Below are 15,814 nucleotides of genomic sequence, written 5' to 3' on the forward strand. Positions count from 1 at the left end.
GGCCACCGGTTGGATTCTCTCCCTTCATCCTTACTGATTCTTCCCCAGAATCCGCGTGCAGAGGGGAAGGATTTCAGAGTGTTCTTGACACTTCTGAGAATCTCCATCTCTCTCTTCCTGGCGTCTGAGGTTGCTGTTATTTGCATCTACCGTTTTGTACTCAGCACAGCCACCAGAATCTCTTGGCCTCTGATAGGCCATTTTTTGCCCACTTGGTTACCAAGTGTCTCCTGGAAATTTCCTCTCCCACCCCTCACCTAAGTCATTCCCTCCAACCTTTCGCCTTCTCCCTCCCTGCACAAACTGCTTCCAATAATCCTTTCCAAATAGTCTCTAATTCACAGCATCACAGAACAAACCGCCTCCTTCTCTCACCAAATAAACTGCTTTCAATAAGCTTCTCCCAGCCCCCTAAACAAATAACATCCCACAATCCACCTCCTACTAAAATATTGCTTTTCATAACCACCAGCCATTTGCTTCTTTTCTCCCCCTGAGGAAATAAACCATCTTCAACGTCCCTTCTTATTAGGGCTCAGAGATACTCCATTGAAATCACAAAATACACATACACACAAACACACATGCACGCACACACACACACAATCACCTCACAAACAACAGCGATCTACTACAACATTTTGCCTTCCCTTTCTCAGAAAAAGAAAACTTTTATGAGGTACAGAAGGATCCATTCGTGTCTTTTTTTGAGGATGTTTTTCCCCCAGTAAAATAAGCTCAGGAGAAAATACAGTAAGGCATTCCAAGGCCAAACACATTCTACTGTTTATTACACATATTACATTCTTAAATAAAAATGCGTCACATAACATTTTTTGCATAGATATCTTACAATATACCAATTTAAAAAAGAATTATGAAACAGACCAGTAACAAAAATAAATTTTTTCTTCATTAATAATTTTGTAACATTAACATACCACCATCATATAATACAAATAATAGTTTTAAATCTTAAGACTTTTGTACAGCAAAAAAACTTGACAAAGTAATATATTTATATATATATATAAAAAGCTTAAAAAAAATAAAATGTCAAAAAAAGGCATAACCGAGGGCTATAAGACTGGGTACTTCTGTGATATATTATAAATACCAGAGAAGGCCTGAGAGAATGTGACCGGGGAGGCAGGGTGAGGGATGGGGGCTGGGAGCAGGTCTCTCCAAACACACTTGTTAGACACATCTGGCAAAAAGAAAATGTATAGTGCAAAAATAAATTTCTTCAAGCAACTGTTAAGAGGATAATAGAGATCTGAACAAAAATGTGTGGCGGCCGGGAAATTGTATGGTGAGACTAGGAAGTGGAGGGGGTGTGTGGAAAGGGGCTGGGGTGGGGGGGTGGCGGGGAAGGTAAGGGGAGGCTTCAAAACATTAAACATTTATTTTTGCCTCTGTGTTAGCAAGGAGATCTTGGCCATTAACAGGTGTATTTTTCCTCCCTGGAATGAAGCAGAAGTGAAAGGTAAGGAAATTAAACCAAGGCTGGGTTTAGCTAGGAAATGCATGCTGGGGAGAAAAAAACAAAAAGGTTGAGAACCAGCCAATGAGCCCAAAAGCCTGCAGGACCCAGATTTGCAGAGATCACTCTGCCTCCAGTCCATGGGCCTAGGATTCACATGTCCCCTCTCCCCACCCACAGTCCCTCCCCTCCATGTGGAACTCCCAGTGTGGTTTCCATAGACTGGCAATTATAAGCATCCATCCCCCCCAAAAGATATTAGGCACTGGTGGCTACTCCTCTTAAAACGTCAGTAGCCTGTTTTCCTTCCGCGAAGGTATAATAGGTACAGATGCGCACGTGTCTAGGTGCATGCACGCACACCACCCTCATTCGTCTGACGTGGGGTCCATTTTATGGCAGTAGACAGAAGCTGGAGTCAAAGCAATTTACGATTCCAAAGCTCACAGTTGAAAAAAAGTGTATAAACAGTCCCCAACAAAGAACGCATCACCCTTCCCTCGTGATCACTGAGGGGAGCCCTGTTGGAAAAAAAGTATCTTGTTCGGGGTATTTGTGGGGCGACGGCCTAGGATCTCTCTCCATTTTTGATACCTGTTTCCCGAGAACGTATACGCAAATGCAAAACACCTGAAGAATACAGTACTAGATCGGAAGGATGCACATAAGGAAGTTAATTGCAGCTTGATTTTTTCCCCCCTTTTCCAGGATCTTTTAGGAACCAACAGAGGAGATTTAGGAGAGTGTTAAATGCCAGAGAAAGCCCTGAGGCCTCAGGCGGTTAGTCACGGGATAGCACAGGTTTACAGGCAGGTGTTGCTTCTTCTGACACATTTCTGTCGTTCCAAAGATCCTCACTGAGGAAAATAGGCCATCAAAGAGGCATTGATGTCGACTCAGGCCAGGCCCTTAGTGTTCACATCGAGCTACCACCATGTTCGCCGAATTTTATCCCGGCACCCAGAATCCAAGTCGGCCCCCTCTGCCCTCACTCCCGTGCTTGGCAGATGCCGGTTCCGGAAAATGCAAGGGAAAGCTTCCAGGAGTCATTTCAACCAGGTTCTACTTAGGGAACTTTCGCTTGGCAATGTTCCGCGCGCAAAGCTGCGGCCAGAAATGCTGGCCTTGTGTGGTTTTCTGTTTATTTTTTTAAGAAAGAAACAAGCAACAAATTTTATTTTTCTAGTAAAATATGTGGCATCTCTCTGACTTACCCTACCTTCTTCTTTTTCCTAAAAACAATTCATGCACTTACCACTATATTTTACATGGAATGAAGCGACTTCCATAGAGGAAATCATTGGAATCATCAAACGTAATTATCAGGTTTGGTTGTTCTTGCAATCTGAGTTTCTTTCTTTTGGCTTTGCCACAGCATGCAGGAGTGAAGACCATAGGCATAGTACTCTGAGTGCACTGGACATGCCCGCCCCCAAAACCCCATTTATTTACCCTTCGATGCAAATAGACGTGGATAAGCTCAAAGTTTATCCCAAACTAAAGTCCTTTAAAAATCTCCTCTGGCTTCAAAGAAGATTTTTTTAAAACTAGGAATCGGTTCTGCTAACATGCATGAGGTTGGCTGTCTTTTTTACCCTGTTATAATCAGGCTATCAAAGATGTAGAAGGGCACAAGAGGTGCAGGTGGGGAGACGATGGCATTGAGAGGAGGCATTTGAAGGGTTTTGCAAGGGAAAGTGTGTGGAGAGGAGGACATGGCTGGCATGGAGTTCATTCGGGGGTCTCCAAGATTTTTACAAAATGCAGCTTTGTCATAGAATCAGAACTTCTCTTTTTCTGGACGTGATACTCATCACCACCAGGCATTAAGCTGGGGCCAATCACCCTTGAGTGGGGCAGGAGGCCAGTAGCTAGGAGCAGCAACTTAATTTCAGGCATCCACATCTCTGACTTACAGCCACGTGGTAGGAGAAAGAAGCAAAATTTGAAATAAAGAAAATGGTCAGCGGCTTAGAAACACTTTTCTACACATCACACTCTGAACCCTGGAAAAAGCGTGCTTGGGAGGACAACCACAGAAACACGATGCCAGGTTCTTCCTTGCAAGTTTGGGATCCCCTGGAATGCTAGGAGGTAACAATTTAAATGAGAAATGGGTTTAATGTGTTTCAAATGTCCTCAAGCACTGTTTTAAATAACCAGTCCTTTGGGGGAGAGAGCTGTCTTCAGGCTGTTGACTCTGGAGGTTGCCAATAACCATCTCTGCCATTTCAGAGATGATGAACATTTCTCATAAATCTAGTTCCAAAACAGTCGGGGCTACCCCTACCCCCACAGTTAGGACTGGTTACCACAACAGGTGTCAGTCTGGGCTAGAGAACAGTTTCAAAGCCGTACGCTTAGCACCCACCAGATTCTGAGGCCAATTCTCACGGTCAACAGATAACGCTGAAGCAAGCAAGCACCATCATCGTGTTTCAGTGCACCCTGCTCTGAGAAAAGTCAGGAGCAGATTACAAAGGACCTCACTGATACAAAAGAGAGAAAAATTACCAAACATTTCAGACACTGATGAGGATCAGAGGGCCTTTGTTCTGCCACGTCCAACAGAGACCACAGATGACAACAAGGGAGCAAACAAGCAATGATCACTCTTCTGCATTCTTTTAAAAAAAAAAAAACTTTCTTTTTAATAGAGCCTTGCATTGGTCAGTTCAAAAATTAAATTAAGTATTATAAATCCTTAATAATAATAATAATAATAATAATAGCATTTTGAGAGGCAAGAGCAGCTCCAGCTTGGGAGAGAACATTTGTAAATCGTGGCAGCCATGGCTCAATGCCATCACTGGTATGTGCGTGCATTCCTGCTGGAGGCTGCTATGGGAAGGAAAAGAAAGGAACCAACAAAATTCGGGGTGTCTAAAGTTTCATCTAGTGCACTGACTGCAGGCGCTACAGTTTAATACAGCTGAGGTTCAAGGTTCCTCACACATCCTTCATCCAGAAAGGATGCACCACACATTCAAATAGAATCCCATGGTTTGCCCTGATGGACTGGCCACAAAATGCACTCAAATGCAGTAGAGAACTACAAGATTGTCAGCAAGCAGTGCTCCAGAACTTGTTTCTAAGTCATTTCTATTTTTTTTTAATCTTTGGAATAAAACTGATTTTTTTAAATACCCTCCAACTAACATATACATAATTGCCTCCGGCAAATGGACAGATTTTTGTGTGTGAATATGTGTTTAGGATGTTTTTTCTTTTTTTAAAATTTTTTTTAATTTTTTTAAATTTTTAAATTTTTTTGGTCTAAATTGAAAAAAAAAAAAAAAGGAAAAAGAGCAAGAAAATTCTAAGGGCCAGACCTCGAAATGCCCCAAGTGTCCAACTGGCAGCTACAGCATTCTGATAAGGAGGTTCCATTACCCTCAGATGAGTAGTTTCAACATTTCAGTGAAAACAAAGGTTGTAGAAAGCTGAAAACGCAAATGCCAAGGATCTTGAAGGTTGCTGTCATATATGTGTTTGTGTTTCTTATATTATGGTTTCCTTTTAAAGACTTCAGTTTTGCATCCCAAATATGTATGGGGTGACATTTTAACAGTCAATGAGTCAAACAGTCAGAGGAGGGCAGGAGGGGAGCCAGCTGGTGAGAAGGAGCAGCAGCCACGAGCGGACCAAACGCCATTTTTGATTTTTAGACTTGTCTTGAAGGGATGGTCCCAGAAGATACAAAATATACAATCTGTCCTAATAACCACCCCGCTTGCTTGCATAGGCCATATAATGGTCCTAAAGGCAGTCTTTGGAGTTGAGGCCAGTGCCAGCTAGCTAAGAATGCGGGTAGAGAGAGAGACCACTCGATGTGTGTGGGGGATGACAAGTGAGGAATGTGAGCCCCCATGGAATCAGCTTGCAGAGTGAATGCGAGGCCTCTGATGACCCCGGGTGTTCTAGGTCACAAGTCATGGTGGGCCTAGCCAAAAAGAAATTAGAAACACGTCTCTCCTTTTAGACAGACCATGAGAGAAACTCCTCAACCTTTTCCTTAAAGGTCAACCCTTCGTTCCCACAATGGCATTTTGAACTGTGTGTTTTGACAAGTGGGGTAATATGAGCTCAGTGGGTATGAAAGAGGAAGCTAGGATGATGTTTTGTGAAGCCACTAGATTTGGGAGGCATCCTCAGTTTTCCCCATTCTTGGAAAGAGTGATATTTTTGGCTTTGTGTCAGGTCATAACCCAGAGTTAGATTAAATACGCAGCTGCCCTTTGAGACTAGCGACATCTATGCTGTAACTGGTTATAGGGTAGCAGTGACACACAGCACAGTGGGCGCTCACTGTGAGCTGAGGTCACCGTGCCTCAAGGAGGATGAGAGAACTGTGATGTCCCATCTGATTGGCTGCTTCGAGAGCTGGACATCCACGTGCCGAGAGAGAGTTCTGGAGAGGTTTAGTCCATGGAGAAAAGGTAAAACATTTAAGCTTCCAAATAAGCTTTTTCAAGTTTTCGTTAGCAAAAACAGAGATTAAAAAGAAAAAATCTAGCACTGGCAATAAGGTGAGGCTCAAGGGATATACTGTGATTTATCATCAAGGACTTTATTCTCTTGGCCACTTTGCAGTCATGCTAGAAGTTTCCAGAATCCCTAGTGCATATGGTGTGCAAAAGTCAAAAAGTAAGAAAAGAAAACTCCTCCCTTGAGAGTGCAGTCTAGAGAAATGCAGGCCAGAAAGGTGTAAGGTGTAATTCCAGAGTCTGCCGCCCTAAGGCCGTTGGTATCGACTGGAAAGATCTCAGTGGTACTAAGAAGAACCAAAACCAATCAACAGTTCTGTGAGGAAGTCTGACGCACGGAATAGTAGGACTTTTCACACACAAAGGACAAATAAACCAAGAGTTAATTTTGGCTACCAAACTGCAATTTGGTTTTCTAGGTCATTTTCCCCCAACTATTTAAAAAGAAACATTAGTGCTACACATATGCAACTTTAAGACGGTGTGTTCTCCTATCAAGTTGCACTGAGAAGCAAGTTAAATAAGCCCCTCGTACTGCCGTCCACCTGCAGAGACGTCACATCCATTTTCTTTGATTTCCATTGGCAACAGCAGGAAATAATTCCAATAGTGCTGAAGTAAGCAGCCAGTCTGCCTTGCTGAGTTCACCTGGTTTCCTTCTTTTTTGTCTTCTACCATCTGGCTAGGGCAAGGCATAAAGAATAGACGTATATATTTCAATATAGTTGAGTGCATAACAGTGTGTATGTGTGTGGGTCTGTGTGAGTGTGTATGGATGTGTGTGTGTGTGTGTGTACACAGAGGTTTATAAGTGAGAACTTTCTTCTGAGAGGCAATGGGTCCCCTCCTGAAGTCCAGCCCCCTGCCTCACAGCATTCCTTCAGACATTGGCCGATGCCATGGCAACTCTGGCCTTTAGGGTTTTTAGATATGTCTCTTCATATGGAGGGCAAGATGGTCAGACCTGGAAAAACACCTAGAAAATACAAACAGCAACAAGGAAATTAGAGAGGTTCAAGGAAAGATCTCAACTTCCATCACCCCTTAAAGAGAGGTAGTACATATGTATTGAGAAACTGGGTGACAAAAGGTAGCTCAGGGGTTAGACTGCTAGGGTTCAAACCCCAGTTCTTCTAATAGCTAAGTGACTCTGAGCACATTAACCTCTCTGCCTTAAATCCTCCTAAGTGTGAAACATTATAGTACCATTCGCATAGGGTGATTGTGGGGATTAAACCAGATGATACCATAAAGTACTTAGAAAAGCTACCCCACTCCTGGGAATACATCCAATAGAAATTAAATCAGCCGATGAAAGAGACACCTGCACTCCAATGTTTATAGCAGCTCAATTACAATAGCAAAGACACAGAATCAACCTATATAACCATAAAGTGATGACTGGATAAAGAAAATATGGCATATATTTACATGTTGGAATATTACTCAGCCATAAAAAAGATGAAATCCTGACATTTCCAACAAAATGGATGGAACTAGAGACCATCATGCTAAGCGAAATAAGCCAGAGCCAGAATGTTTCCCCTTATTTGTGAAAGTCAATATATATGGAGCATAACAATTGTTTGGATTTCAAATCTTTGGGTATATGGTTATAAACATTGCTTCATTGAATCATACCATGTACATAATACATCCTTCTTCCCTCCACTGTGATCATCAAGGATCACTCACTTTTGTGATACTATTAGCTCTGTTTTCAAGAAGAATTAGTATATATGTGTATTATATAATATCTACATTTGAAGAGAATGTGGTAAAATGTTTAAAATGTTGAATTTTAAAACTGAAAAAACTTTTAAAAACTTGGTAATAAAAAAAGAATGTTGTGGCCGGCGCTGCGGCTCACTAGGTTAATCCTCCGCCTTGCGGCACCGGCACACCAGGTTCTAATCCCAGTCAGGGCACCGATCCTGTCCCGGTTGCCCCTCTTCCAGGCCAGCTCTCTGCTGTGGCCAGGGAGTGCAGTGGAGGATGGCCCAAGTCCTTGGGCCCTGCACCCCATGGGAGACCAGGAGAAGCACCTGGCTCCTGCCATCGGATCAGCGCGGTGCGCCGGCCGCAGCGCGCCTACCGCGGCGGCCATTGGAGGGTGAACCAATGGCAACAGGAAGACCTTTCTCTCTGTCTCTCTCTCTCTCACTGTCCACTCTGCCTGTCAAAAATAAAAAATAAAAAAATAAAAAAAAAAGAATGTTGCCTGGAATACAGCAAAATCTCAATGCATGTCAACTATTAGGATCATAATTCTAATTACCTAAGAAGACAAAAGTGTGAGTGCCTTTGGACATGAATCATGCCCAGATCCTGTAAAGAATGAAAAAAAAAACAAAAACAAAAAACAAACAAACAAACAAAAACAGTAGCTAATATCATCAGTGGCTTCTGACATTCCAAACCCAGATGTCAACCCTGAGCTTCACCATGCTCTGAACTTTTTAAGAAGCCCAGAAATGCTGCCTGTGATACCCAGAGGGCTAAGCAGATACACTGTATGCAAGTCAAGGGAAAGAATAGAAAAGGGTGCTCATGTTTGTTGAGTATGTTAGAATAGACACTGGGCTAGGGGGTTCCCCGGCATTACCCTAGTAACATCCCAGCAACCTTCCGTGATACGTGTGAGTGGTAAGGAAACCGGGGCTAAGACTGCTCATCTAGTAGGTGATAGAAGTGGGATTGAACCAGGCAGATATTCAAGCCACTCATCTGAACTGTTTCTTGAAATCTGATGTCCGTAATTGAATGTCCTCCTCAGTGTCACAGTGGATGCAGTAGTGATCTTCCTTCCTCTTTCCTCTGACACCAGCAACTTGATATTCTCTTGGATAGCAAGCAACTCTTTGTGTTCTCAGATGCACAGAGCTGATCTTTCTCCCAAACTGAAGTTATGGCCATAGTCATCTGTTAAGTGACAGTCACATGACCCATAGAGGCCAATGAAAGGAAACCCTGGGATACCTGCTGAAATGACTCAAAGAGAGAAGCTCTCTTTTTACTGGGACTGCTAATAAATTAGCCTGGAGTAGCTGGTGTCCATACTGCCAATGTGGAAGAAAGTCTGCTTGAGAGGGAAGTCAGCAGAGAAAAAGGCAATCTGGGAAATGGAAAAGGAAAGAGTCCTAGTGACAACATCTGAGAACCTGAATACAGCCAAGCATAGACAAATCTAATTCTGTTCATAGTTACCTGAGCTGATAAATATTCTCTGAAGCTAATGATTCTGAGTCAGGTTTATGCATTTAATAACTAATAGCATGACATTTCCACATCCTTGCAGCTTATAACCTAAGTTTCTGGCTACAATGATAGAATCTGCATGTAAGACAGTAGTTAGGGCTAGCTTTGTGGCATAGCAGGTTAAGCTATCGCCTGCAGTGCCAGCATCCTATAAGGGTGCCAGTTCGAGTTCTGGCTGCTCCACTTCTGATCCAGCTCCTTGCTAATGTGCCTGAGAAAGCAACAGAGGATGGCTCAAGTGTGTGGGCCCCAGCACCCACATAGGAGACCCCAAAGTAGCTCCTAGCTCCTAGCTTTGGCTTGGTCCAACTCCAGTCTTTGTGGCCATTTGGGGAGTGAACCAGCAGATGGAAGACAGCTCTCTACCTGTCTTTCTGCTTTTCAAATAAATAAAATAAATCTAAAAAAAAAAAAAGACAGCAGTCATTTTTGCTCTGGTATGAGCTCTCTGTCTGACTCTTTTTCCTAAAACAGGCCACTTTCTTACCAATGGTTAAGTTTTGAAGCTTCCCTCAAAGGCTGCAACACCCCACAGTCCAAAACTCTTGTAGGATATTAGAAAGCTAACCCTTTCAGGTTATCAGGGTTTCCTGTTCAGAGCAGGATTTCCCTGTGTTTGTTCATTCTTAAAACAAACAAAAATCCACCCTTTCCCTAAACCCAACATTCTCTATGCCCTCTGTTTGTGCCTATTCCTGAAATAGGTAAATGTACAGGATAAAACTCCAAAGAAGTGAAACAGGACAAATGTTCAATGAAAAACACCTAAGAATGGGGAAAGTGTAGCAGAAAACAATCAAATTCTGTAACATCCTGTATAATCACAATTCTAGTTACACCCACTTACTTCAAGCCCTGATTTCGGATAAGCAAGCTCTTTGGAAAATACCTTAGAGATACCTCTAAATAGGATTTGATTTGCTATAAAACAATGATTAGTTTTCTTTAAAAGCCAGTACTTGATGTCTCTGGTATACAGAAAAAGCAATGTATTCTGTAGGGAATTTAGCATTTCACACGCACAACTCTGTCCTGTCCTAGGGCACAGCTCACTGCCTTCTTTCCTCCCTCCCTCTTGTCTTCCTTCCTTCTTTGTTCCTTGTGTCCCTTCTTCTTCCTTCATTCCAATGTCCTAGAGAAAGAAGATCCAAGTTGGGAAGTTCTCTTTGCAGGTGCTTCTTTTAAAACTGACATCCTTACAAGAACTCTATAAAAAGAGGTACCATTCTTATCCCAACTGAGATATCATCAGAAAGTAGCAAAGCCAGGATCTGAACCCAGAGAGTTTGACTCCACAGCCCATTAACTTAGCCTCTTCTGCTTTGTGGACTGAGAAGGAAGGAGAACAGAGCAATCAATTTAGAGTTGGGCAGAATGATGCCCAACCCCCAGGTGTAGACCTGTGATGATGGTATTGTTGCATGGCCAAGGGGAACTAAGGTTGTAGACAGAATTAATTTACTAATCAGTTGACCTTACAATAAGGAGATTATACTGGATGGGCAAGGTGCATTACAAGCATCATTAAAAATGGAAGAAATAATGTAAAGAGAGAACCAAGGAAATGATGGCATGACAAGGACTGGGCCACTTTGTTGAAGGAGGAATTGCTAGGAATTCAGGGCAGGATTTCCAATGATTGCAGGCAGTCTCTAGAAGCTGGAAGATGCAAGGAAATAGACTCTGCTCCTCCTTCCATAGCCTCTAGAGAAGAATGCAGTCATGATAGTACCATGACTTCAGCCCAGCGAGACCTATGCTGGACCACCAGCCAACAGAATTATAAGATACTAAGTTTATGAAGCAAATAAATATGCTGCTAAAAATGTATGGCAATTGGTCATAGAAGCAATTAGAATTAATCCCGAGGCTAAGGTGGACAGACCTGAGTAGTTAGGATCTATGAGAAATCAACAAAGCTAGAATCTCACTAGCGGACAGAGCAGATGCTCGGAGCAGCAGTTAAGACTGCCTGGCGGGGGTGGGGGTGGGTGGGTAGGAGTTGGAGTGGGAAGGGCAGGAGCAGTGTTGTAGCACAGTGGGTTAAACTGCTCTTGTAGTACCCAGCATCCCATGTGGGTGACAGCTCTACGTCCTGACTGCTCTACTTCCAATCCAGCTCCCTGCTATTGAGCTTGGGAAAGCAGTAGAAGATGACACAAGTGCTTGGGCCACTCCTGTGCATGTGAGAAATGTGAACAAAGTTCCAGGTTCCTAGCTCTGGCTCGCACAGCCTCAGCCATTGCAGCCATTTTGGAAGTGAACCAGTGGATGGAAGATCTCTCTTCTTCTCTTCTTCAAATAAATAAATAAATAAATAACAAAACAGAACAACAAAAAAAAAAGACTGCTGGGGACATCTGAGTTGAGGTGTCTTCTCATTTTCAGCCTTCTTCTGGTGCATACGCTGGGAGGCAACAGGTAATGTCTCAAGTACTTCAATCCCTGCCACTCACATGGAAGACCTGAATTGCATTGCCTGCTCCTGGCTTCAGCCCCAGTCTGCAGGCATTTGTGGAGCAAACCAACAGACAGATAAATCACTCATGTTTTCATAAAGTAATCAATCAATTGATTAATTTTTTTAAAACAAGAATCACACCCATCCAAAAGAGGAACAAAGAGAGAAGGAGGAACAGAGAAAGGAGAGGCAAGGAGAGAGAGGTCTTGCATCTGCTGGTCCACTCCCCAGTTGGCCACAATAGCCAGAGCTGGGCCGATCAAAAGCCAGGAGCTTCTTCCAGGTCTCCCACGTGCATACAGGGTCCCAAGGACTTGGGCCATCTTCTACTGCTTTTCTAGGCCACATCAGAGAGCTGGATTGGAAGAGGAACAGCCGGGACTAGAACCGGTGCCCATATGGGATGCCGGCGCTTCAGGCCAGGGTGTTAACCCACTGTGCCATAGCGCCGGCCCTACATATTTTTTTAAAAAATGCATGGATTTCAAAACCTAGTGCACCAAAACAAATTTATCATTTAATTTCATTTTCTACACGTTTTGATCCCCTATAGTCATTCAATCTTCATTCTGCCTTTATTAATTGCTGGCTCCCTATCACTTTAAGGACATGTATCCACTTTTATCCTTCAGGTTCTTTCAATAAAAAAATCATGGGCCGGCGCCGCGGCTCAATAGGCTAATCCTCCGCCTTGCGGCGCCGGCACACAGGGTTCTAGTCCCGGTCGGGGCACCGATCCTGTCCCGGTTGCCCCTCTTCCAGGCCAGCTCTCTGCTGTGGCCAGGGAGTGCAGTGGAGGATGGCCCAAGTGCTTGGGTCCTGCACCCCATGGGAGACCAGGAGAAGCACCTGGCTCCTGCCATCGGATCAGCGCGGTGCGCTGGCCGCAGCGCGCCTACCGCGGCAGCCATTGGAGGGTGAACCAACGGCAAAAAGGAAGACCTTTCTCTCTGTCTCTCTCTCTCACTATCCACTCTGCCTGTCAAAAAATAAAAAAATAAAAAAAAATTTAAAAAAAATCATGGAAAAATCTTCAACATAGTATGAAATCCATCAATTGTGCATGATTATTTGTACAAATTCTAGGAAATATATGATGTTTAGGATTAAATCAGGTCCCTCACCCCTGTCAATGTGCCATAAATAAATATAAATAAAAATAAATCTTAGCTATGATTATATTTATTAATTTCTACTTGCTGGAGCCTACATACAAACATTAAAAGGTAATAGATAAACTCAGCATTTAGAAATGCAGAATCAAATAATTTTAAGGATAATACACCTGCATAGGGTAATTATAACTCCACAGCAACCAGATAAATAAAAAGGTTCTTTTAAGGATATATTTACTTGTTTTGAAAGTCAGAGTTACAGACAGAGGGAAAGCCAAAGAGAGAGACATCTTCCATCTGCTGGTTCATTCCCCCAGAAGGCTGCAATGGCCAGGCATGGGCCAGGCCAAAGCCAGGAGCTTTATCTGGGTCTCACATGTGAGTACTAGTGACCCAAACACTTGAGCCATCTTCTGTTGCTTTTCCAGGTGCATAAGCAGGGAGCCCTATCAGAAGTGGAGCAGCCAGGAAACAAATTGGCACCTGTATGGAATACTACCATCATAGGCAGCAGCTTTACCCACTACACTACAACACTAGCCCCAGAATGTTCTTAGTGATTTAAATTTGTGTATTTTGGAGAAATAGCCAAACCCTATCACCTTTTCTCTTGCTTACAGAAAAGTTACTATAGTCACACGGTTATTAAGCCAACAGCAACCCTCTGGAAGATCCAAGGGCTAAGATATTGGTCAGTACTTCTTAGCACCTTTAAATGGGATGATACAAAAATAGAAATTGCCCAACTGAACTGCCCATGATATTAGATGTGCTACTCTGGTGGTGGTCTTCTTGGACCACCATTGCGCTGAGTCTGTGGGACGATGGCCTGCATGTCACCAAATGGAAACAGAGCCCAGTGTACCACCAGCAGCAGCCTCATGCTCTGTGGTCTGAGAAATTCCTCATCCTTCCAGATGGGCTACACTGTTCAGTCTGATGGTGAAGAATGGCAGAGCAACCTCACTGCTTTCTGCCCTAATGCTAATCTGGAGCCAGGGGTCTCAAAATCCAGTGTCTATACGGGCGAGGCAAAATAAATAAATAAATAAGTACAGCTGTTCAAGTGTGAGAAATATATAACACCCGTGGACTCTCTCTTTCCACATCAGATAAGGCAAGCACACAAAGAAATATTATTCTCTTTCAAAGAGGAAACAACAAGCATAATAATACTTGGCAACCAATGCTTTGCCTTCATGCTGGGGAGACTACAGGGAGTGATGGGAATATCCCATGACCACTGCGAAAGGTAGTGATTGCTATTCAGCACCAGCCAATGACAGACACATAGGAATATGAAACCACTGAGGCTGGTTCTGATTTTGCCAGACAAAGGCAGAAATACAGACTTTTTTTTGGTGACATTTAACAATTTCAAATGATGGCCCCCAAAAAAGGAAAAACTTGTGTATTTTTAAACTACCCTATATGTAAAATAATCGCATAAGTTCAACTCAGTACACATTAATGAAAAAGGATGCCTAAACTCTAAGTAGCTTCCAAATAGGGTAATCTGACTGCTCAAATTTTAAAAGGCAAGAAGTGGTGCACTTACATATATGTGGCACCAACAGGATACAGTGTCCTGTTCAAAGCTATAATGGATGCCCTGCTTCTGAAGCTAAGTGTCTGCTAAGGAATGCCAAGTCCAGAGTCAGTCTAGGCTTCCCTTTCCTCTGCTCTGGGGCCCCTCCAACTCCCCAAGCCGCCTCCCAGGCCTGTCTATTCTTAGCACAATCACTGCAAAGGAAATGCAAGGTGCTGTTTGTTACGAGACACCAATGAGAGTCCAACCCTCATTTCTGACTCGTTGAAAATACACTTTTTTTCTATGCCACAGACTTTGATCTACTCACAATCCCCCAAATTCCACATCACATGATGTATATCATCTGCTTAGTAAATTTCTGCTTCCAGAAACCATAGTATAGTTTGATGAAGAAAATAAAGCAAAAGATTAACCAAATTACCCATCTCTGTCATCTCTTTTGCTGAAATATCCAATGGGTTTGGAATTTTTTTTCCATATAAATCATCCAACGAGCTTGATGGAACTGTAACACATCAACTGTTAGGAAGTCCTAAGTGCCTCGAGTCCATTGATTTGGAGAGAAGAATACTAACTCTGACAATGGCCTCATAAAACCCTTTATCCACTTCCAAGATTATGGAAAAAATGCTCAGCCTCGGAGCAACTTCCTCCAACCCTTCAGACATGCTGGACTTGTGTGTGGACCTGCTACCATCCTACTTGGATAGCACACAAAGAAAGCACCTTTGTCCCGTGCAGAGAATGGAATGCTCCCCCAGAGGACTGTGGGCAGAGTCACCATCTGCATGGCTTCTTTGCGAGCCAGGGCTAGAGAGGAGCGGACCACGCACATTTAAGATGGGAGTTGAAGGAAGATGTAAAAAAGGGAAACCTGACTGAGCACGCTGTGCAGAGGAACAGCTGCTGAGTCATGTAAATTCAGGAGGACTTCTATGGAATGGGATGGAAATGTGTTCCTGGGTAGAGAGAGCTCCAAGGCGATGGGGGGAGAATAGCTGTGGGACGGGTACTTCCTCAGCCCTGGGGTGGGAGGTTATCTCAGGCTCCAGGAGGCATGGGCTCTTTATTTAGTTCTGACAGAATACAGATAAGAGGAAAATAGCCTCTTCAGGAAGAAAAAAAAAAGAAAGGAAGGAAAAAACATAACTGTTCCTTTATAAGCATCTTACAGGAGCACCAAGCCAACTTGGCCATCCACGAGACTTTGCGCTCCAAACACGCATTGCCATGGAGGAAGGCCTGGTAAGCAGGAGGTGCGGGCACAGGGTCTGGGGGAGGCAGGATGTGCAAGCGATCACATTTCCTCCCAAGGAGAGCCAGGCCTCTGCTGACTTCCTGCACACCCCCTCCTGCCATCCTGCGAGCTGCTGCCCAAGCCAGGGAACCCTGAGGCTTTCAGGAGCTTTTATCGTATTAGAAGCATTTTTCTCATCATAACCGAGACCTTTAGTATTG

At 43.4% G+C, this 15,814-nt stretch overlaps 1 protein-coding gene across 3 annotated transcripts in view; it reads right to left on the minus strand.

Moving 5' to 3' along the window:
* Positions 1–871: 871 nt before the first annotated feature.
* KLF7 (KLF transcription factor 7) overlaps positions 872–15,814 on the minus strand; it is a 98,259-nt gene continuing 83,316 nt past the window's right edge. For 2 of the 3 annotated variants that reach the window (XM_062190323.1, XM_062190313.1), the window contains exon 4: positions 873–6,946. In XM_062190323.1, the coding sequence (XP_062046307.1) occupies positions 6,895–6,946 (52 nt within the window). In that variant the 3' untranslated portion in view covers positions 873–6,894. Of the gene's footprint in view, positions 6,947–15,814 lie in introns of all 3 variants that reach the window. The other variant, XM_062190332.1, reaches the window with a different exon arrangement.

Source organism: Lepus europaeus, chromosome 1, assembly GCF_033115175.1.
Source record: "Lepus europaeus isolate LE1 chromosome 1, mLepTim1.pri, whole genome shotgun sequence".
Classification (NCBI taxonomy): Eukaryota; Metazoa; Chordata; class Mammalia; order Lagomorpha; family Leporidae; genus Lepus; species Lepus europaeus.